This window comes from Amphiura filiformis, chromosome 19 (genome assembly GCF_039555335.1).
Source record: "Amphiura filiformis chromosome 19, Afil_fr2py, whole genome shotgun sequence".
NCBI lineage: Eukaryota > Metazoa > Echinodermata > Ophiuroidea > Amphilepidida > Amphiuridae > Amphiura > Amphiura filiformis.
Window position 1 is genome coordinate 30,016,137 of NC_092646.1, and position 24,275 is coordinate 30,040,411.

Below are 24,275 nucleotides of genomic sequence, written 5' to 3' on the forward strand. Positions count from 1 at the left end.
TTCTTAAAGTGTATGTAGCTGGGAGAAAATGCCAACGATCAATTGAAAATTTTGACCTTTCATATTGAAGATATTTTCATCCCACCTACATACACTTTAAGTATAAATCATCAGGTTTCTAAAGTTTACTTCGAGTGCTGTTAAATATCAAAAATATCAATTTTTAATCATTTGCCATAAAATGTGTATTACATTGCGAATTTCAAAAAATCAAAATTATTTGATATCAGAAGCACATTCTTCGTATTCAGAATGCAATTCGATATGTCTGATGTGCTCTAATGTCCCACAATAAATAGTGTCCAAACGTTCATACCCCCATCCCTTAACCCCTGTCCAACCTCTTGAATTTGCCATGTCAGAAAACAACTTGAAAGTGTACCCATTAAACAAACTTAGAATCAAGTAAAATTTGGCAGGTGTTAATATTGGAACTAGTGAAACATACTTTTAAAACATACATACAAACAAAATTTTTGGCCACAATGAGGGGTCATGATGCGCCCTGATATTTACCCCAAATCCAGGTTGCACAAAGTGGTCTGTTTACTATTGGCTGTATGGCGAATTGTCATCTCAGTTCAGGGACCTAACAGCTGTCGTGGAAAATTTCGTAAAACTTAAAGGGGACTCTACCGTAATGCATTTCCGCAAGAAAAATTCAGCATGACAGAGGACGAAAGGAAATAAAAAATGCAGCATGACCAAGAACAAAAGGAATTCCGTTTTTAGAGTTGTCCTTCATTTAACTCCTTGAAAGACTTAAAATTCACTCTTTTAGAGTGGTTTTCACTCTTTTTTGAGTGGTTTTAGTGAATCACTCTTTTGGGGAATGAGTTTTCACTCTTTTAATTTAGAGAGTACGTTTTACAAAAGTTTTGTTGTTTCAGCCCTCTTTACAACATAACTCAAGAACCACAGGACCTACAAAAGTATCTGTGATAGGCCTATTTGAATTCTTCTACACACTCGCTATGAAATGATTAATGTAATTTTTGCCAAAGCTCTCTAACACCCTACCACTACCAAATCGCAACAGTTTAAAATAGTTGCTTACCTTAATGAATAGCCAATGGACAACGAAAATATTGATTGACTAATTTAAGGCTTACACAACTGCCTTGTTTTCAATGTATCTATACCTCTATTCTATACCATTCTCAATAATCTTGTTCGAGCCTTTTTTAAGAATATAAACATTTGCGTCATCACAATTGTACATGTAAATTGTACGTTGTTTTATTACAGTTTCTAATACACCGGTCTCCAGACATTGCTGTAGCTTGGTCTCCAAAGCGGGTCCAAATTGTTTAAACCTGTACCAATAATCGCCGATATTGAGGATTATGAAGCCTCCTATATGAAAGTATAAAAAAAACATTTTGGATAAAATATCATAGTCTACATTACCAGTCGCTATCCACGGACCCGCGGGTCTACTATATATACTGCGCCAAAAAAGTATCCTTACACTTGGAAAAATAAATTTCAAAACTGTTTTTTTAATAGATGCACTATCTAATCTTGTACATTATGACACCACATTGAATCAAATGTGACCTCAAGAAGTTACAAGCAATTGAATAGACAAAGGTCCAGTTTTAAAAGTGACAAACTGGCCTGTTCAAGGCGCAAAAAGATTCCAACAAGCGCAATAAAGAGACAACACAGTTTCTTCAATGAAGCGTTATTTAAAGCAGTTTTTATTTCAGTTTTTACTTCTCTGTACTTTTTATAACTTTCATTTTATTTGTCAGTTCTTTTGTTTCAGTTTTCGTTTGTTCCTTTTGTTTTTAATTAAAGGCACTGACACGCACAAATTAGCCATTCACCACTCTCAAACCAGATGTCTAGTCCGTGGCGTTTTGAATAGGCCAGTTTGTCACTTTTAAAACTGGACCTTCGTCTATTAAAGCCATATTATAACATTTGCTGAGGAGGACGCCCTCACTGAATTTTTTTAATTCATTTTTTTACACGATTAAATTGTACTTTATTAAACCAATATACCCTGCAAAAATCAAGACTCTAGGTGCTGTAGTTTTGTTAAAATCAGAGATTTTGAATAAAAGGCTGATTCAGCCATTTATTATTACGATGGAATCGTTAGTCGAACGCATACACGATGTTCATAACACACAGTATGTACGCGGCGTGGGCGACGGTGATATACACAACAAAGGGTCGTACCACAACATGACCGAAGGAGTGGTATGTATTGGCGACACGTGCGCTGGTAGTAAATTCCAATTTTCTTTGCTTTGCCGTAGTTGTTCAGCTCAAAAATAAAGGGGATATATCTGACAGTAAAAGCTAACATTTTATGGCAAAGAAATGCTAATCTATTTTGTTTGAAAATGTTATAATATTGCTTTAATCAAATGCTCAGTTGTAACTTTGCTTCTTGAAGTCACATTGGATTCAATGGGGTATCATAATGTGCCGAATTAGATAGTGCATCTTTTACACAAATAAATTTACCCAAATATGGTTTTGTTTTAAAATTAGGATTTTTCTTCCAAGTGTAAGGATACATTTTTAGCGCAGTATAGTACAATAAGGTTAAATGTCATTCGAACAGGATTTGTTTCATAGAACCCCCTAAACAAATGACTACTATAATCCAAATCCAAATTAAAAAGATTAGTTTGTGCCTGACGTCAGGGCAAAGGAGCGGCGTGATTGGTTGCTAACCTGCGCAGTGCGGCATTTATGGTGTGGTTGACAGAACGTCATACGCAAACCAGTCTTTTTAAATCGGTCTTGGATTATACATTAAAATTAGTTTCATAAAACTGTGATTCCTTTTAGCATGTTTAGTTGTTTCATTTATTTCAAGCACAAAATAATGATGTAAATTTACTGGACTCTTCCAGGAAATAGAATTCCGAAATACTCTATAGAAACTGTGCATTTGTTTCGTTTCTGGAATATCCCATTCTTAAATAAACACCTCACAAATAGAAAGTCCTCAATTATTAGAGTTGTCATAAACTATATTTAATACTGAACACAAGTATGGTTATATGTGGTATCATACAGCGGAAGGTTCTACAGTTCACATCAATTTGTTTGCTTTGAATACTTTAAGTGTGGACTTTCTTTTTGTGAAATGTGTATTACTTCATATCTTTACCGGGTTTGACGTAACGAATGATCTCTGGTAATGCGTCAGCTTCAATATGACCTGCGTAGATGCCTGCACCGACGACAGCACAATCATAGCTTCCTAAATTAATTTAACGACAAATAAAAACAAAACATAAAAAGAGGAGTGCATAGGTGAAATGTTAAGGTATTTGTGGTGACCATCCATCTCAAACCGCTCGTAAAGTCGGCAAATTGTATTTCGAGTTACAGTGCAAAATGTGCATAAAGGTTGTATTCATATTTACCTAATGTTTGTCCTACATGTTTCTCATTTTAGTGTCAGTCAAACGCCCATCTTTAATCATATTCTTGAAGAGGATAATAAGCTTATACTTATGTATAGAGTTAGTAAATAGCTCTAGTCTTTGTTTGCTTTGGCCAAATCCTGTTCAAGTGGTGAGTTAACTAACAATCAACAATGAGAGGACATTCCTGAACCTCGTTGACTTGGGGATGATTTGAAGTGACCGCCAATTATGACAATTTGATATGTAATACCAGCGATGTGGAAAAAGCACCAAAATAATGTACCCTTTTACTGAAGGAGCAAAGTTTAACAAGCCATAAGTCCGCTTCTGGATATTGTTTGAAGTCAAATGATATATCATTGTAAAGCTTATGATATATATTTTCTAAACACGGAAGAGATTATCGGACTTGAACGGATCTTGGAAGAAATAAACTGGCTTCAAAAAGAACAATTTTTCACAGGGTCATATCTTAAATTCCTGTCCATAAAAATGAACAAAAATTGAACACAGGATTACTTCAATACTCTACTCTAAACACTGTTGAGTAACTAAACAGTTGTCCAACTGATACAACAGCAAAATGCATTGACATGGAACAGCTTGCTGGACCACATTCACAGCCCAATAGTTGGCACCCAACACAAGAAATCTGTGAGTAGATGGAGTATTGTAGAACAAGACCTGTTTCTTGAAGAAACCGTGTGAAAAGCAGAAGCAGCCCCGTTCCACACTATTCCACTTACTCTTTTGAAATAATCACATGTGTAAGGATCTTAAACGCATTCTCACAAATTTCTTTTGCTGGGTTTCAATTATTCGCCTGTGAATGTGGTCCCGGAAGCTGTTCCGTGTCAGTGCAGTTTACTGTTGTGTCAGTTAGACATTTTTATTTACAGGATTTTAAGATATGACCTTGTGAAAAATTATAAGTTTCTTTCTGAGGCCAGTTTAGTTGCAAAACATTTCACTCATGTTCATTGTAGTTGTTATGTCGTACAACTATAAATCACTTTAATTATGTTCACGTACCTCAGTGACTGTTTTGCATTGTATTGAACATTGAAATAAGTCTAGATCGGAATGTACAGTGTGGGCCAAAAACAACTTTACCCAATTTCAGAGGATGGTTGCTCGAATTGTAGAAGAGCTATTCATACTATTGTTACATATTCTAAATGTATACCCAGCAAACACAAAAAACGTTTTCGACATCATTCGTAAAAGGTTATAAAAGGTTGTCAGAAAACGTTTAAATGTCGGGTTATATAAAGGGTATATTAAGAGTATAAAACGTTTCCATAACCTTAAAAAACATTTTTTGATAATCTACTGCTCAGCAAACAAAAATGTTTTACAGAAAACGTTTAAATGTCGGGTTAATTAAAGGGTATAAAAACGTTTTAATAACATTCCAAAAACATTCTTGAACACTTGATACAAAACATTCTAAACAGAATGTTATTTTAGGGTTGAAAAAATATTTTGCGAAAAATGTTTGCCCAAAATATTTGCAATAACGTTTTAAAAACGTTGTCATGACCTTTATATAACCCGACATTTAAATGTTATAAAAAGGTTTTGAAAAAAACATTTTAAGAACATTTCTGTGTTTGCTGGGTTCAAATATTTTAACATAATGTTATTTAAGTATTGACAAAATATTTGGCAAAAATGTTTGCAAAAATAGGTTACAATAACATTTTTGAAAACATTAAAAAATATTGTTGTAGTGTGTTTTCATACAAAACGTTTTAAAACGTTATCATGACCTTTATATAACCCGACATTTTAATGTTATTAAAACGTTTTTACCTAAACCAAAAGCCAAAATATAACTTATTTAAAACGTTTTTAAAACGTTTTTGTGTTTGCTGGGTATATTTCTAAAAGTATGTGATGAAGAAATGAAAGCAAAAAAAGCTAAATTAACAAAATGGTGCTAGTTTTACGTCCGAGGGTCAAAAATCACTTTGTCCACACGTACTTCAATGGTATGTGTCCGATTGCTAAGAGTACGGCATACACGCTCCTCTCACTGTTGTCTTAAACTTGTCCTTGTCTTCTAGCTGGTAGTTGAGTGAATTTACTATGTCGAGAGGAGCGTTGGACCGATACACATGCGTTAGGCCATAGATTTAAAATCTATGGTTAGGCATACATGTAATTGGTAAACACGTTTGGCTTGTCTTGTCATGTACTCGAACTTCACTCCTGTCATTGACCAACAATTAGCATAAAAGGTTTTATCTGGCGCAAATTTTGAATTTTAAATAGGCCTTCGTGCATTTTGTGACTGCGTGGCTTATTTCTAAATAGGTTTGCAAGGTGTCAAGATAAGGCAATTCACAACACAAGAGATGACTTTTATGGCAGAGGTATACTTAATTAAGAACAGAAAGCGTTTCGGTAGTACAGCGTCAATTTCGGATTCGTTTCCCGAACGTAAGATCCCACCGAAACCTACCATAACTCTACACACGAACAACTTTCACAACCTCGGAAGTGTGATGAATAGATGCAAAGCACGGAGCGGACGTCCAAGAACTGGTCGTTCAGCGGCAAAAATTGCAGCGGTTCAAAGGGAACTTGCAGCTAACCCCAGAGTCAGTTGTCGACGCAACAATTTGCCGAACAACCACGAACGCAATAAGTTCAATAACTTCAAACTTTCTAGTAGATAACATTTCGTAATGTCAAAAAAATCAGGTCTGAGGTTACAATTGCTTTGCGCATATTTGAATAGAATTGTGCTTATCTTTGCAGCGTGAAAGCTACATATCATGACGAAATATCATAGCTTGACATTTAAATTGTTCATGTTTGATTGATTTGATTGTGTTATATAAAATTGCTGAACAAATTTGTGCGTATACTAAGTGGTTCTCATTCTTTATCTAACTCGCCATTGCAAGTGATACGACGCGACAGCTATAAGTAGGCCTTCGCGTGGACAAAGTTAATTTGGACTCTTTGATTTAAAACTAGCGTCACGTTTTTAATTTAATGTATTTTTAGATAGTTTTTTCACCAAATACTCTAAAGAAGATGTTCTTTACGAATATATGAAAACAATTTGCAGCAGACTTTTCAATTTTGACATATGAACCTTTTAAATTGGGTAAAGTTGTATTTGGCCCACACTGTAGTGGAAACGTTAGAATGAACAAAATGGCCGTGGTCGATCGTGGCGGTGGTATATCATATCTTCCCAGCACTGTGGCCTGGGTCACCCGACATTGCCTCTTTGAAATCCCACCCTCCTGAGATAGTGCGGGGTGCAGTTGCCGGCCCTATTTACCTTATTTCAGCATTTTGTTTCTCATGGATGTTGCTTATTAAGACCAACTATTTGAAAGATAATTTTACTAGCCCTCTGTCAGCATCGGCCATCTGACGATACAAAGGTCAAAAGATCATACAGAGGTCAAAATCCAAATTTCAAATCTGCTCAAAATTATGTTCTAGAAAAGTTCACCAAATTATTCCTTTTGCCATAAGAATCCAAAAAAGCATACTTCTTTCTGTCTGTGTCATACCCTTCTCTTATAAGAAGAAATGTCGAAGGTCATATTTTTTTCCTAGGGGTCACAACTTGAAAAATGCTATAAAGAATAGTTTGCCATACATACATACATACATACATACAAAAGTTTCTTAGGACGCAATTCGCCAAAGCAACATTGCGTTTACAAAAATAACATGAGCAAAATACTTAAGCAATAACAACCATAAAGTCAGAACAAGTGTGTTTTTAAGAGTTTCTTGAAAGTGATTGTAGATGAGGCTCCCCTGATGTGTTGTGGAAGACCATTCCATGCTTTGGCAGCAACAACAGGAAACCTGTGTTCTCCAGCAACAGAGTTGAATCTGTCAATTGCAAGACGTGAAAGATCATTTGAAGATCTGAGTGGGCGAGCAGTAACATAATAAGAGAACATTTGAGCAATATAAGCAGGTGATTGATCATGAAGTGCCTTGTACACAAGAAGCAAGATCTTAAAAGTTACTCTGTGTGCCACAGGAAGCCAGTGCAGTTTTGATATTAATGGCGCAGCTTCAGTTCGACGACCAACAGCATATATAACACGCGCTGCACTGTTCTGTAGGCGTTGCAAACGGCTCATATTCTTAGATGACAGGCGAGTATAAAGCGCGTTGCAGTAATCAAGGCGTGAAATGACCAAAGCACGAACTGTGTGATGACATGTGTCTGAATCAATAAATCTCCGGATTCGCCAGATATTTCTGATGTGGAATAAAATACAGCGGCGAAGGTTGTCAATGTGAGAATTGAGTGACATTGTGCTATCAAAATAGACACCGAGGATGGCGACTGTAGATGGCGTGATCTTTGATGAACCAATAGTGAGTTCAATGTCAGCTAACTGAAGATGCCTGATGTTAGGCAGAACCAGCGACAAAAAACTCGGTTCTAGCATCATTGAGTTTCAAATAGTTCACAGTTAACCAGGCTCTGATTTCTGATATGCAACTTGAGATTTTGTCAAGAGCATTTTGCTTGTCACCAGGAATCCGAGGATTAAAAGATACATATAATTGACAGTCATCTGCATAAATGTGGTAGTTGATTCCATGCTTCTGAACAATGTCACCTATCGGAACAGTGTATGCAGAAAAGAGAAGGGGACCCAGGACCGATCCTTGGGGTACGCCAAAATCCATTGAAACAGGGTCAGAGAGTTGACCATTAATGCTGACCTGAGAAGTCCAACCCTTAAGGTAAGATTGCACCCATTTACATGCAGAACCAGTGATAGCAAAACGATTCTGCAAGCGGTTCAGAATGATTGCATGGTCCACCGTATCAAACGCTGAACTTAGATCCAGGAGTACCACAAAGGTAACTCTCTTTGAGTCGATGTGATTGATGATTTCGTCGCTCACTTTGATCAAAGCACTTTCTGTGCTATGCTTTGGGCGATACGCAGACTGCATCGGGTCAGAGAGGTTGTTGCTATCCATGTGATCAACTAATTGGGAGGAAGCACATTTCTCAATCAACTTAGCAGTGAAATTCAAATTGCTGACAGGCCTGTAGTTTTTTAAGTCATCTCTATCCAAAGATGGCTTTTTTAGCAGTGGCTTTACAATTGCCTTGTGTGCCAGAGTTGGAAATTCACCTGTCTGTAATGAAACATTTACTATGGTAGTAAGGGCAGTTAGATTGATGTCCACAAACTGCTTCATAAGCCAAGTTGGTTGAGGATCTAGCACAGAAGAAACATTGGATGCCTTTGCGATTACTCTGCGGATTTCGTCTGCGGTCATGTGGCGAAACTGGGAGAGAACTTCACAAGACCCAGGGCAACTGTCAACAAACTGAGAGGGGTCGACATTTTCACATGAAGATTCAAGTTCTTTGCGAATCTTATAGATTTTACTCTTGAAAAACTGGGCAAAATTTATTTCCCAGGTCTTTTGGGTCATTGTGGACAGGCAAGGGTTTAACTTTGCTGTTTAGGAGACTGTTCACAGTTTGAAAAACAGTCTTTGTGTTTGCTCCCGAAAGTTTATCAGAGTAATAGAACTGTTTAGCTTCGACAATACATTTAGTGACATTATTTCTGGCAGTCACATACTCTTGGCGGTCGGACTCAGATCGTGACTTACGCCATTTTCTTTCTACTCTATGGCCGTCTTGACGAGCAGTATGGATGGTTTGATTATACCATGGTTGACGGTTTCTAATAGTCCGGGTTCGGGTTTCAGATGGAGCATATTCATCAAGGCAATCAGATACAGTTCCATTGTACCAATTGTACAGCTCACCAGGGTTATTAACATTTGAAATAGGGTTCAGGTGATCGGTTAAAGCCTGTGAAAATGCTGCACCATCAATGCTCTTATAATTTCTTAGAGTTTGTGTGACACGATGGGGTACCGGTTTTGCCAAGTTTAGTTTAAAATGGACACAGTGATGCCATGTTAAAGGATTTTCATGCACTGAAAAGTCTTGGATGAAGTTTTCATCAGGGCAGCATAGCACGTGATCAAGAATGTGGCCACTCCTATGAGTTGGAACGTTTACATATTGATGAAGACTTGCAGAAGCAATGATGCCATAACCTGGATGTTTCTTTAACGAGATAACATGGTCAATGCCCATTGAATCCTACTATACTAAACCCAGCAAAATTAAAAGGTCTCCACTAGTTCCGTCCCCATTTAATCAGAGTCTGATGAGTTTATGGCAAAATAATTTATATAATAGTTTTCAATACACTTTCCTTCGAAGGTTGATACCAAATTTGATATCAAAAGTTTAATCATCGGGAGCATAGGAGCCGTTGTTTGGAAATTCGTGCAATTTTAAAAATGACGAATTGACCACGCACAAGCCAATGCATTGTATCAGCTTATTATGTGGCCTGAAGCAACCCGTACAGGGATCATTGTACACATGCCTGCGCACAATTGAAAGAGCGGGGTATTTGATTTGCATTTTGACATGCATGGGTAAACCTTTAACCTGCCGGCCTTTTCAGGCGACGTAATTCTTGACACTCACGCTAGCTCCGCTACGTGATACAATTCCCTATGTCATTTTTAAAATTGCACGAATTTCCAAACAGTGGTTCCTACGCTCACGATGATTAAACTTTTGATATCAAATTTGGTATCAACCTTCGAAGGAAAGTGTATAGAAAATTATTATATGAATTATTTTGCCATTAAATGGGGATGGAACTAGTGGAGACTTTTCATTTTAACTGTGTTTATATCACTCTTTCCGTAATTAATCAAATTGAATTTGATTACGCCACATCCCTAAAAGAGCCCTTACTATGGCCAAAATGATCTCATTTCTATTCACATAATTGAATTTTTCGGTACATCCTATTCGCCGTAGAAGTGATGTAACAACCGGATTAACTACCATACCACAACAATAGGTTAAAACAAAGGGCGATATATTCAAAAATTGTTTTAACCTATTGCTATACATCATCACTTCTACGGCGTATAAGCCTTTGCGGGTAGACCTGAGATGTCGTCATTTGACGTCAAGCCGATGTGCAAATCGCTCAGCGAATATCGTAACTGCGCATTTCAAAGTCGTGACGCACACAGTAACAATGTGCGTGTCGGCGCTGCGTGACGACATCACAAGTATACCCGCAAAGGTCAATTCATAATAACCTCCAATGCCTAAACAACGACCACAAGTTATGAACATGGCGTTTCATACCCAAGACATATAAAGGTCATTCCAATAATACATGAATATGTTGAAGTTAATGAACTTTGACCTGAAAGATGAGTCTGTTTTAATTCGGGTAGTGTCTCGTGTGCACAGAGAGGAGAGAGAAAACAGAGCCCATACCACCAGTCAAAGTCTCCGTATCATCCGATAATGAGAGCCGATTGTTGCACGAAAGCACACAACGCTCTATCGCGTATACGCGAAGGCACGTAGCGCTGGCGTGATTGTTTGACACGGCACGATCGAACAATCGGCCCTCATGAATATGCGAGAACTCACCCTATACAATACAAGGGGACTTTGACTGGTGGTACGCTCTCTTTTTCTCTCTCCTCTGTGCTCGTGTGTCTCAAGTTACCTGTCGGAATAGATGTTGGAGTTTCCTTACTTATCAGCTCTCTGTACAGTTTGCCATAGATACCGCTTATTTGCATATTGATCATGTCTTCTAAGGGCTCAAGACCGTCGATATTCTCAAAACCAAGCTTCTTCATCTGAAAATATAAATCCACATAGTCTACATTGTTAGATCTGTGGTGAGCAAAATACACACATGCATTTTAGAAATAAATGGTATTCTTAAACAGTTGAGAAAGTCCCTGCAATCTTATTGGTTCTTAGCTGTGTGATATGACATGAGTGGCTTTGAATAGACTCCCGCGCTGCGCGCGGGTCCCCGCTAGATGAGTAAATGGGAGCGTTCACTAAAACAGGAATTACTGAACAGGTAGAATCATTGAAAAGGTATATTTTATGTATCTAAACCTGACCCTCCTTATGCCAACATTTCCTTTGTAGATTCTCTCTCTTTCTTTTTAATTTCTTCTACATGGGCCAATTTTGTTCCATTTTTTTTTGCTGTTTAGCTTGTGATTTTCTGTTTCCATGTCTTTTATTTATTTTTCTAAATCTGTCCTTTCTTACATTTTCCTTTTAGCTTCTTTTTTTATTTGCTGTTTAGCTTGTGATTTCTCATTTCCATGTTATTTAATTAATTCTGTTCTCAATTAGCTTTTTTGATTAGTTTCTTATTAGCTTCTTTTTCTTTCATACATTTCCTGATTAGTTTCTTTTTTTCCTTCTTTAACCTATTTTATTCCCGTTTTCCTTTTCTTCTAATAACCCACATACTCGTACCATTTTTGTCCTCATTTCTTTTCTTTTTGATTTATAGTACCGCTTCATGCTGTTTATACTTTTTAACAAACACACATCTTTTCCCCGTATTTATTACGTGGTCTCATAGCGTGTCTACGGCGTCGTTCACTCAAAATAATGATCATTACGTGGCTCTGCGTCGTTTACGCGAGCGATGGCGTAGTGCTGCGTTACCCGCGTGGTATTGCTGCGTAGGACGCGCGTGGCTAGTTAGCAACCAACTTTTTTCTCTGTTTACCTAGGATAGCATCCAGCTACATTTTCACTGATTTTGAGGCCAATTCTTGACCGTTTTCAACCAAATAAAGTGCAATGCATTTCCCGTATATTCATCAATCTCCCGTGTGAATTTGTTGACATTTGGATCGAAACTGACGGAGCCTTTTGATATTCATACATGCATACAACATTCGCCTATTTATAGTAAGATTGCACGGGCGTTCAATACGTACGTTGGGAAATCACAATCTCTCTATTAAAACACGGTCGACGCGATACTCGTACTCGCTATTTGAAACAATCAGAGGTGCATAGCAACAACGGAACTGACCGATTCTAATTTAATTAAAATTTGGTATAAGCCTACTTATGATTAATATTTTATTTGTAAGTGTTTAAGAATGAGAATAAAGGTATTGTTTTTAGCCACTGTCGTGCATCGTCTCATCATGTACCACGAATTTTTAATACTGTACAGTGGACGTCAGTGGTACCATGCACACCGACATCGCCCGGTTAATAATTACATTATACAGCCAGAGACACTGAAATGAATACACGGGATCGATACACGTAAATGTGCTATGCACGATTGATATTCAGACGATAGACGGGGTAGAAAATGATGAATATCTCCCGTAAACATGGTAAATGATTTCGTATAAAGAAACCAGATTTGGTTCCTTGCACTTGAACATATGTTCAACGGATATTATCGACGTTAGCTAGCGTCTTGAGAAAGAACCATTGCGTCTTGTACTCAAAAACTGACAGAAATATTCTGATTTTCTGATGTGAGCGCTCACTCACATGGCGTATACACACAGAGGTCACACACCCCCCAGTGTGAGCACTCACTCACATGGCGTATACAAGCTCACTTACACACAGAGAAGTCAATTACCGAGTTATTGTCAGTAGCCTTAGTCGGGATGTCCCTCGGCTCATTATGCGTCTCAAAGGTCGGAACAAAATGGCCATGCGTGGCTGTGGATTCAACCTATCATGGCGATTTCTGCCATGAAGATATCGGGGCGATGACACTGTGCCATGCTTCCTACAAAGACAAATCGATACAATTTACCTGCGTCCACAAAATGAGCATAAAGTCGCCAGGGCACTATAGAATATACAGTCCATTAAGGGCGTACTACACCCATATATTGGTTTGATTGGTCTAAAATAATATTTTTTCATTTATAGCGAGGCGATATATGCACGGATCATGTGAAATAAAAAAAAAAAAAAAAAAAAAAGGTGCTTTTAAACCATTGTATAGTAAGTCATTTTAGCCCTATATATTTTTTGTTTACCGTATCCTGGTAACTCAGATGCGTGTTTCATAACAAACCATAATTTATTCTTTTCAACATGTTCAAGTAGGGTACATGAATAGAATACATTAAATCCTTTGTTATACTCTCTATAGAAAATCTAGTGGTGCTTGCAAAATATATAACACTGAATAAATTAAATAAACACTTACACCGTGACAATGGATGTATAGTCATTAGTCAATTTGATACTATAATGTGTTGTTAGGAGAAGAAAAGGCTATTAGGTCACCGTATGTCAGGTTATAGGTCAATTGGTTCAGGTCAAATTTAAGCATCAATTTTGAATACACATGTGAGAGTCTGTGATACAAAATGTATCATAATGAGGAATAATTTTGATATTCTGTCTTTAACTGGGTATATATCGAGAAGTGCAAGGTGGATATACTAATATACCTTGGGATGTAAATGGTGAGTACAATTTAGAATGCCTAGTTGAGATGGATTTCACAAATAAATATAAAATAGTTACCAAAATCACAAAAGTTAAGCTTACGGAAAACTACCCAATATGGCGGTATAGGTTACAAGAAATACAATATTTTTCAACATTGCTGTAGTATGGTTGTGGTAACCTGTTACCTGTGGCTTAATTAAGTTTCAGTGAAATAATGTCGCAAGTTAAAAATACAAAATATAGCTCAACATTGAAAAGAGAAGCATTTTAACCAGTTCTTTTTTGATAGTTGTGGAGCACCAAGTTCATGAAGTCATAAAAGAAATCAGGAACCACTTATTCCCATTTTACATATCAACTTTATTTCCCTAACGTGTTAGCAACACATATCCAAAATTTTAACGAAATCCGTTGATAGTAAGCTTTCCAAAATGAAGTGAATTTAAATCATCAGTGATGTACCACCTTTTGGCTTCTACTTTCAAAAGCATGTAAGCTACGTTGATACCAATGCCACCAATAAAACGAGAAGATTTGCCCCTTCATTTTGCATACCACTTTGTCCAATTTTTTTTGTAATTTCTTCACAAAATGCAAAAAATGCAAAAAAAAAATCAATGGGTGTAGTACCCCCTTAATCATGACAAAATTCAATAGAAAACAAAAAACATTGTGGAGGCAATATAGACTTTAGAAGATCAAGGTAAGGGGTCAACGTTATGCTCTTATGAGAGCTGGTCATAGTGAGTTACGGCTTTCTGGCTCTGAACCCTCGAAATGTAAAGGTTTGTGATGATTTGTTTAGATTTACTGATAAGTGAATCACCCATAATGCCTTTCATTGACCTCCCGTGTTTTAGATTAAAATTTAATACTACCTTATCTGGACAAGTGGTCCCATTATGGGTTCAGCGGATTTCTGCACCGCAACACAAAGCGATTTGCACCTTCTTTGCATAAACACTTACCTCGAACCCTAGGAGTCCAGATCCAGCCGCAATATCAATCATTTGACATTTTTTGTCCGAGACAAATGTTGATATAATATTGGCAAATGCACGAAGACCAACAGTATATGGACTTATATACGGACAACACGGATGTTCGCCATGTTCGTACTGAAAAAGAACAGATTTGGTGTAAGAATGAGATTTTGTTTTTATTGTAGTATAACGGGAACGGCCATAATGCCCCGTCATACTTCCACGCCGCTTGCCGCTTTTGTACGCAAAGTATCACACACATTTCAATGGGCAATCTCTGCGTCAGTATGAATATTGGGTTTAAATTTAGTCCATTTTTAACACATCGCTGTACCTTTATTATAATGATTTGTTACAAACAAAAAGGATCATAATAATAATTAGACTTTCCTTCGTACGTTCATTATCTTTGACTGTCTTTAACATATTGTAAAATGGACGAATTTTGTGCACTTTCAACGATGTATCTACGTTGATTTCGCACGTGAAATATCTTCAAAAATAGCTAAATACGTGACCTCGCTTCGATACAGGAGAGTGGTTTTGAATAGATTAACGTACGTCCGATGTCCACGTTTGGAAATCGCAAGTCTCTAATCTCTCTATTAAAACACGGTCGACGCGATACTCGCACGCGCTATTTGAACCAATCAGAGGTGCATAGCAACAACGGAACTGACCGATTCTAATTTAATCAAAATTTGGCTATAATTGCCTGTATATCTACACAGACGTACATAATGAATCACCCACGCCCAACGGATTGTGTCCGTTTGTCTGCAATGCGCGTGCGTCACGCCGCTCAGCGGCAAGCGGCATAAAGTATGAAACAAGCATTGGTCGGACCCCATGTCTAATTGACATAAAGTCTGCACAAAAAGTAACGAAGCTGTTATAAATACGCCTATAGCTTCAGAACTAATAATTGTTTTCACAATATTTCAACATAGAGAGAAGGATGATTTATTTACGAGCATTTTGAAACCGAATTTGTCAAATGTCGTCCAACATTAACAACGCATAGTGCTTTTAAAAGAAAATGCCCGAATTTAAAAGTTAATAATGGTTATTATGCCAGCACTGTAGGTTAAATACCACTTATAGGCCTGGGCGATACATTGAAATACGACGAGTAACTATTTGTTTTCATGGCATCTGAAAAGACTGAATTAAAATCGCTGAAATTGGTCAAGTTATATAGCCAAAAAAGTACTTTTTAGGGTTTGATGATTCAAAATGGTACATTTTCTCTCATTACATGTAATTTTTGTTGTAATAGTACCAAAATTCATACGCACGGCTTCGGTTTTTAGTAAATATTCGCCCTACCATATTGTAACTTTCAGCGTCGAGGGCGCACTGTCATTTTAAGGTGTTTACGGTTCAGTGCGTTAAAACAAGAAAAGTCTCAGGTCAAACTATGTTGAATTTTTGATCATTTTGCATCTAAATCATATACCGTATTCACTCGATAGTTAGCACATGTGCTTACTATCGAGGGCTTTTGAAAACGTGCAAAAACGAAAAAAATGAACAGCGCCATCCACAAAAGTGACAAAAGTGTAAAGGGTTTTGAGCAAATCATCGATACACATAGCTATATACGAACAATTAAACCTACAAATTTGTGTGTTAACTACATTAGCTCAGTTGGTAAAGCGACAGAATTTGAATCATCTTAAGAAGAGCGAACTGAGCAGGAGTTCGAGGCTCGTTATAAACTTTTCCGTAGTTTAATTTATATTTTGGGGTTTGAGCTTTTCTTGATAAATTTAATCTTTTTTTGCTTTGTTTTTCATTTTGTTTCTTTATTGTTTGCTTTATTTTGTTTTGTTTTTTCTTGTCTTTTCTTTTTCTTCCTTCTTTCTTTTTTCTTTTTTGTTCTGTTCATACTGGGGTCATGGGCTATTTATTCAACAATGTAGTTGGGTATGCCCTCAATGTTAATGAGGTGGTCATGGTCCTCTTTGCCATTACACACTACAGAAATTCCATATTTTTCAAAGGCTCTGATGATAGTTCCCTTCTATCAAATGACTATCATTGAAGACTGAGTTCCGCAGTCTATTTCAAAATACTGACTTCGTTTTACATCAAGAAGGACACAATAACTGCGACTTAAAAGTGATATGGACATGCTTTTAACCGCAAAGAAATCTTTTGCATTTTATAATTTTAACCTTATCCATTATACTTTTATGATTTTGTGCAATACGAAAATAAAAAACAAAGAGCGTGTTTATAGTGAGCCAGATTATGCGGTATTTAGCTGGACTGCCACGCAGTCTATATTTGTTTATGTTTTACTAACCATTGCAAATCTAGACTACCCGGTAGTTTAGCTAAATAACGGAAAGATTGTCTCACTAGAAACACGCTCATTGTGTAACATGTAAAATCCCGCTCCGATTCAATTGTGCCTGTTACAATTGTGTGCTTTATTGAATCGGAGACCTTCCGTCGTTTTATCTTTTCAGTTTCTGTTTCCGTAACCGTATCCGTTTTTGTAAGTCATTGTTATTCTGAAGTGGTAGTCTCCCAGGTGTGACCAATCTTTTATTCTAGCCTTTTGTTAGTTACTGAAAATTTGAAGCTCGTGAATTTCAGTTTTCGTTTTGGTAAGTTATATTGATTTTTTACATAAAACCTTGAGATGTGCGGTTGGGTGCTAATCTAGACAAAAGAAGAGTCTAAATTTTACGGTCCTAAATTCACGGTAAATTGTACGGCTTCAATTGACTTGTGTTTGGTGTATATGCACTTACGCCTAGACGTAAGTGGCTCGTAAACATTGTCTTGCATTGAAATATATACTAACCATGTTGCCAAGTTATAAGCAAAAGTCTTTCCTATTGGCGATCAAACGAGCGTCAAATATCTCCCAATGAGGCGCGTACAAGTGGTGATTTGGTAATCATGTTTTATATTGAAATGCAATACAACAGAATTGCATTGGAGCAATGATAATGTATTCTATTCATTCGTACCAATGGCAAGCTAATCTGATAATTGGTTGGGCCTATATGCATGACTCGGGTTTATTTTAAATGTTTATTTTTGCAGAGCTTATTTTTAGTCATGGATCATACTGATAAATTTCGCAAGGGAGGGCCGGGGGAGGGAGGGAGGGAGATACTTGAGTGAACAAGTGAGATTGGGAGGGGGTGAGGAAGAAAGAGAGGAGAGGGAGAGACGGAAAGGCTAGAAAGAGAAAGCTCGAGAGGAGAGAGTAGGGACCGGGGAGGGAGTGGGGAGCCTGATCATGGGGGGGGGCAGGAGGAAGCAAAATATGGAGATGGACATTGATACGAGGGAAGGGCGACACTGTGGCCCTGCACAAGTGCAATGGGGCGCGACAGGCTCATAAGCGGACCTTTTGTGATTGAAGGGCTTATTTTCAACGTTTTTACAGAAAAAAGTGGACCTTTTCATTCGGATTTGCATTTTGTCATAATAATGTGAATCAATTTATCACTGTCAAACACGAGAGGGCGCTAGACCATTAAAACAGCGGTCGGACACCGGTGTTCAATACTATTTTATCTCCAGCCTTTATGGGCTTTATTGACACAGGCAATTACCTCTATTGAAATAAGCTGATTGGTACTTCAGAGTTAACAATGAAGTCAGATTACAGTAAACTTACTGAATCCCTTGCGTTTTCGTATCTGAACAATAGAGTTACGGAAACTGAAAAGATAAAAAGACCCCTTGTATACGCTGGCGAAGTTACGTAATTAATCGGATTAACTACCATAGCAATAGGTGAAAACAATTTTGAACATATCGCGCTACACTACAAGCAGGTTGAACTAATCACCTGTGTATGTCTGCAATCATAGATTGAATACAATACTGGTCTTTTCAAAGATACTAATCTTACAGGTGCAATTGATCACCACGATGCGGTTCAATGCAGAGGTACCGAGTGAACGTATCAGTGCAGCGCGGTATATTTAAAAATTGTTTTCACCTATTGCTATGGTAGTTAATCCGATTATTACGTAACTTCGCCAGCGTATAGAGGCCCTGCATGAAATTATCAATTGGCTCCAGACAAAGGATTTGAACCGGTGTCCTTCACAGTCCATTCAATCAAATGTTGTCATCAACCTATTTGATCGTAGTGCAGGGTTATGTGTGTGAGACGAACTGTCACGGTAAATTGCAATCATGCTTTTGTTGAATGCATTTGAGTAGTCCGCCATATTTACGGGATGATACGTCACATGCAAGGCCTCTATTATGGAGGGACTGGACACGGCTTCCACCCTAAGAAATGCCAACATAAATCTTCAAAGAACATCATCTTAGAATTATTTCAGTATCGAAATCAGTAGGAATACCAAGCGTACGGTGTACACATTCCAGAAAAAATATAATTTTGTTTGTTCTAGCATTCTGTATCTCCACAAAATTATCAAATGTAAATATGTAAATGATTTTCCATGCTACACAGAAATTGTGTTCGACAAAGGATAGACATTTTACACAATTTTACATAACTTAAAAAAGATATTGGAATATTTAGATGGTTTTTTTAAATATTTAGTAGGGCAACATGAGTAAATAATAAAATTCAAACATAGCGCAACTCGCATACAATCGAAGGTCGAAAAGATAATCTGATAACAATAGCTTGACAATAGCTATCAATAATCAGTTTCCAGTCCCTGATTGAATGGCCAAAAATACGCCAACAATGACATAACAGCAATCCAAAGACGAATTCTGGTCACCAAGTGGGTTGGAGAAGTATGGAAGGACATTACAATGAAGGGAACCACACAAGCTCAGACATAGCTGTACATATTTCGAGGAGCATAACAAACACCAATTGGTGTCGTATGACCTTTGACATGCATGCGGTTTTTTTGTCGAGAGTGACATGGTCTTTCAATTCGTGCCGAGTGTCCTTATCAGACTTGACTATGCATCAGTGGTCATGAAAGGATTCAATTAACCTCTGCCCCAGTAATCCCAAGCAATTGTCTGAAATTGCTCCTCGGAAGATGTATCATACTCCTCAAATGATAGTCATATAACGACCAAAAGATAAATTACTGACTATCATTGAGGACTAAGTCTAGGTGAAGCTGAGTCCTATCAAGATCAAACAGGAAACAATTACGTGCCTAATTTTAACACCGGGATTTTTTTCAAATGTATATCCAAGAACTATATTTTTATTCAACATTTTTATTCAACATTACTGAAAAAAAAAGTTTTTTATTTGACCGAGAATTTTCAAAGCAAAAAGGCGTATTTCTGAATTGTGCTGAGTTCAACATGTATCGACCGACTTTTGGCACGACTATGCGTAACAATTCGCAAGGGAAATGTTACGTGTAATCCGATTATCACTGTCAGCTGGATCACGCTTTTGAGTTCTGCACCACGATCGATATGATCGCGACACAAAGGTTATGGCATTCAACGCCATTTATTGTTCTATTGTGTCCCAGTAGCTATGTCTGCCATTGAGGTGTAGCATGGGTGTAGGAGTGCATGAAATTGGATGTAGGGGTGAAATTTTAAAGTTGATCCAATTATTCGCCAGCGAAGTGTTACGTGTAATCCGATTATCACTTTGTCTATTAGACACGAAATGAGCGTATTTATTTGCCTTCAAAAAGGTGCGTGATCCAGTTACCAAGGAGTTATGTAACCACTCCACTTTTAATCCAACTGATCTCTAATTGTTCCTTTGGTAAAAATAAATAAATAAATAAAAAGCCCACAAAAGCCTTCAAGAATGGTCAAATGTAGGCCTATATTCATAGTTAAAAAAAGACCTGTAAAACAAACAAAGAAAATCTAAATAGTGAAATACTGAACAGATTTGAACTTCATCGAGTCTCGAAGTCCGGCGTTTTCCAAACTGAGCTAATGGGGTTCAGACATACATTTGCAGGTTGAATTGTTCGTATATAGGTATGTTTTGAATAACTAACCCATGACCCCAGTATGATAGAACAAAAAAAAAAAAAAAAAAAAAAAAAAAGCAAATAAGAAACAATGAAGAAACAAAATGAAAAACAAAGATTAAATATATCAAGAAAAGCTCAAACCCCAAAATAAAAATAAAGCAACGGAAAAGTTTATAACGAGCCTCGAACTCCTGCTCAGTTCGGTCTTCTAAAGATGATTCAAAGTCTATCGCTTTACCAACTGAGCTAATGTAGTCAACACACAAATTTGTATGTTTAATTGTTCGTATATAGCTATGTGTATCGATGATTTGCTCAAAACCCTTCACACTTTTGTCACTTTTGTGGATGGCGCTGTTCATTTTTTTCGTTTTTGCACGTTTTCAAAAGCCCTCGATAGTAAGCACATGTGCTAACTATCGAGTGAATACGGTAGTTTCACCTGAAAATTCCACCCGAAATTGAAACCCGTGTAATACATAATTAGTGGTATTTAACCTATAGCACGTAAAGCACGTCATTATCTTCGCGCTTTACTTCAAATCAATACAAATAGCTGCAACTTTTAAATTCGGGTATCTTTGTTTCAAAACAATGCTGTCTTGTAAATATTGAACAAAACTGGACAAATTGGGTATCAAAATGCGCGTAAGTAAATTACCCTTCTATATTACTTTACTTCAATACAATAGCAGCATTACTTTATTGTTCAATACAACCAGGGAAGTGCCACCTGATACAACACTTCACACAGTAGAATAGGACTTTGAGGTTTTTTCACATTTGAAAAAAAATCTTAAAAAGAAAAAGAAAAAAAAAAACCGCATTTCGCATTAGTTTTTCAGAATTGGAGAGCTTTGAGACAAACCTTTTTTTTTTAATTTAGCCTAAATAATATAATTATATACTTGGAACTATATTATGTTATGGAATTCAATTTTCTCAATGCTTTGACTCAGCGAGCCAGCGCACAACACTAGGATCCACAACATGCTCATCTATCAGGGCACAGTTCTTTAACCCCAATACATTTGTACATTCATTGAATGACCTTTGAAAATTTGGGTACAAAAACTCATACTCCCACAACTCGAGGTCACATGTTGCTTTATGATTGTCTAATTGAGGTAATTGGACTATGACATTGGGATGAGGCCATTGTGGTCCATAGTGTGAGCCCAGTTCCTGCCGGCACTGTAAGCCGAGTTCATACTCGATTGATGTTATAAACGAATCATCGCACTAACGATAGCTCAATGTGCAAAACAACATCAATTGTGCACATTGAGCATGCGCTAAAATCGCCATTCTGCAAAAGCGATAGGTTAACCTTGCCTCCAGAACAACGGGAATGTGTTGACCATGTTGACACGCAAGAGGACAAACATCAGCAGGGGTCGAGTACTGGTCAGGAATATGAGATCAAATTATGATATCCAATTTCGGAAAATGAAACCAGTAGAACAAAATGTATTGCCCTCGCTTTTTTTTTTTTTCTAATCGAGGGTAATTTTGCCTAAGTTCTTTAAAGGGCATGTCTATTGCAAAAACAACATCATATAATTGGCAAGCTAATATTTTATAAGGACAATGAAAATGACTCCTTTTTTGAGAAAATAAGACGTTTAAAATTGATATTCCGCAAAAAACAACTTAAGCGGTGAGTTCCTTCGAACGAGACAGATTTGGCCTAGAAATAGCCCGGAGTCAATCCAACTTTGGAGGTGATGCGTATGTAGGGCTGTTAAGACCCCCCTTTTCAGCATCGCTGGCCCAAAGACCCCATATTTTTTTTTTACGAACACATGATCTGTCACCCGAAGACCCCCTATTTGTCCATTTGCTCTGTCACCCAAAGACCCCTGCAAGTTCAATTTGAACAGCAACTTTAATTTTTCACTGAATTTGTTACTTATTTTGAAAAAACAATGAAATTTGAAGCCATTTAGAACTAGAAATTCGATTTTCGAGGTTTTTGTGGCGCTGTTTCGACTCTCACCCAAAGATTCCATTTTTGAAAAAGGTCATGTTCTCACCCAATGACCCCATATTGTTTACATTTTACTCTCACCGAATGCCAAAAATCATGCTCCCATCCAATGACCCCATATTTTTTACATTTTGCTGTCACCGAATGCCCCTTAGTGCGAAAGTGCCAGCCCTACACCTATATCCATTTCATATTGAAGTGCCCCCCCGCAGGAAAAAAAGGTGACGTCATGAAATGAGATATGCCCGCTTTGAGAAAAGGGACTATAAACGCTCTCAATGGACAGAACCTATACTGTTGTTGTTCACAGAAAAAAACCTCTAAATTAAGAACAATAAAATTTATTGGTTTTTATACATATGGATAAAATCAGCCGCTTCTTTTTTATATATTAGTAATTGTGGTATTACAATTCATATGTATATCAATACCATGAGAAATATTAGGCCTAAAAATAAATATATAATTTGAGCTTAGAATTTCATCGTGATCATCTGAGACTAGCATATAAACGTCTACAAACTCATGTATCTGATTTCCCTGTGCCATATGAGTTGGATGAAATATTACAAAGCAAACGCATAGTGACAATACTGTGTGGGCTTTGTTTCCGAAATGAGAACAATAGTCTGCATATTGTTATGCAGCATTGTTATGGTAAATAATTGAACAACTTATTGTTGCTAATGTCAAACTTGTCACACAAGTAAATGAGAGCATGATAGTGTCCGCTTCATTTACCTTCGTCATCAGCCAAACGGGGGAAGAACACGTACGCTTCAAACGGGGGAAGAACACGAGGCTGAACTTTACCCACACAATTTTTCCTTTTTCAGGAGAAATGCGCATAAAATAATTGCAACGAGTGTCAACTTGTAATGTAATAATTATTCTCTTCGAATAGAGATAAACTTGTTTTTGCAATAAACCTGACCTTTAAGGATCCGTTGACGGAATCAATATTTTACCTGATTAATCGATTTAAAAAAAATAGAATGCTCTGATCCTCAAGAGAGCACTCCAGTTCCACCTTTTTATACCCAAACTCTAATACTATCACTGTCAAACCCAGATAAGTAAGCAAACATGCACTTACATAATACGTCTCTCTGTCCTCGGCGAAATCTTTCGTGTTCTGATTCCTATGCATTGCAATCATATTAACATATTGTTTCATATCCTGATTAGCAAAGTAATCGGCTTCTTCTTTCGTGAGCACAAATTTACGACTCTGAATGGTAGAATAAACTGACATGATGAGTGAAGTTATTGCTGTGTTCTGTTCAAGCTTTGATATCAATTTGTGGAGAATGAGCTATGTACTCCAAGGTCATGCACAGACGAGAGAATGATTTCAATATATTGACCAGATTAATCCACATACCTTGGAGCAACCCAACGTTGCGGTCAGTACCACTGACCTTCAGCTGGGTTGTCATGTTAAACACATTGAGTCCCGATGACGTCACCCTGTGAGATCGTGACTGGAATGTGGATTAATCAGGTTGAATAGATTGAAATCATTCTCTCATTGCATGATTCCCAGATGATTGACAGTATTCACAATTCAAAGTCATGCATAGACGCATATTGGGTTCAGAGAACTATGTCCTTGCATATGAGAATGTTGGGTTT

At 37.2% G+C, this 24,275-nt stretch overlaps 1 protein-coding gene across 1 annotated transcript; it reads right to left on the reverse strand.

Moving 5' to 3' along the window:
• Window positions 1-632: 632 nt before the first annotated feature.
• On the reverse strand, window positions 633-23,923 carry LOC140140342 (methyltransferase-like protein 27). The gene is made up of 5 exons (XM_072162105.1): window positions 23,737-23,923; window positions 14,706-14,855; window positions 10,985-11,120; window positions 3,137-3,229; window positions 633-1,356 (listed from the first exon to the last, which is right to left on the reverse strand). Exons 1-5 carry the CDS (start codon window positions 23,893-23,895, stop codon window positions 1,145-1,147), a joined length of 750 nt encoding a protein of 249 aa, XP_072018206.1. The 5' UTR covers window positions 23,896-23,923; the 3' UTR covers window positions 633-1,144.
• Between the last annotated feature and the right edge of the window lie 352 nt (window positions 23,924-24,275).

Coding starts and splice junctions, on each gene's coding strand:
- LOC140140342 (XM_072162105.1), bottom strand. CDS start 23,895: ATGTCAGTTTATTCTACCATTCAGAGTCGTAAATTTGTGCTCACGAAA. Junction 14,856..23,736: donor AGGACAGAGAGACGTATTAT/GTAAGTGCATGT, acceptor GTTCTTTTTCAG/TACGAACATGGCGAACATCC. Junction 3,230..10,984: donor TCCAACATCTATTCCGACAG/GTAACTTGAGAC, acceptor AAATTAATTTAG/GAAGCTATGATTGTGCTGTC.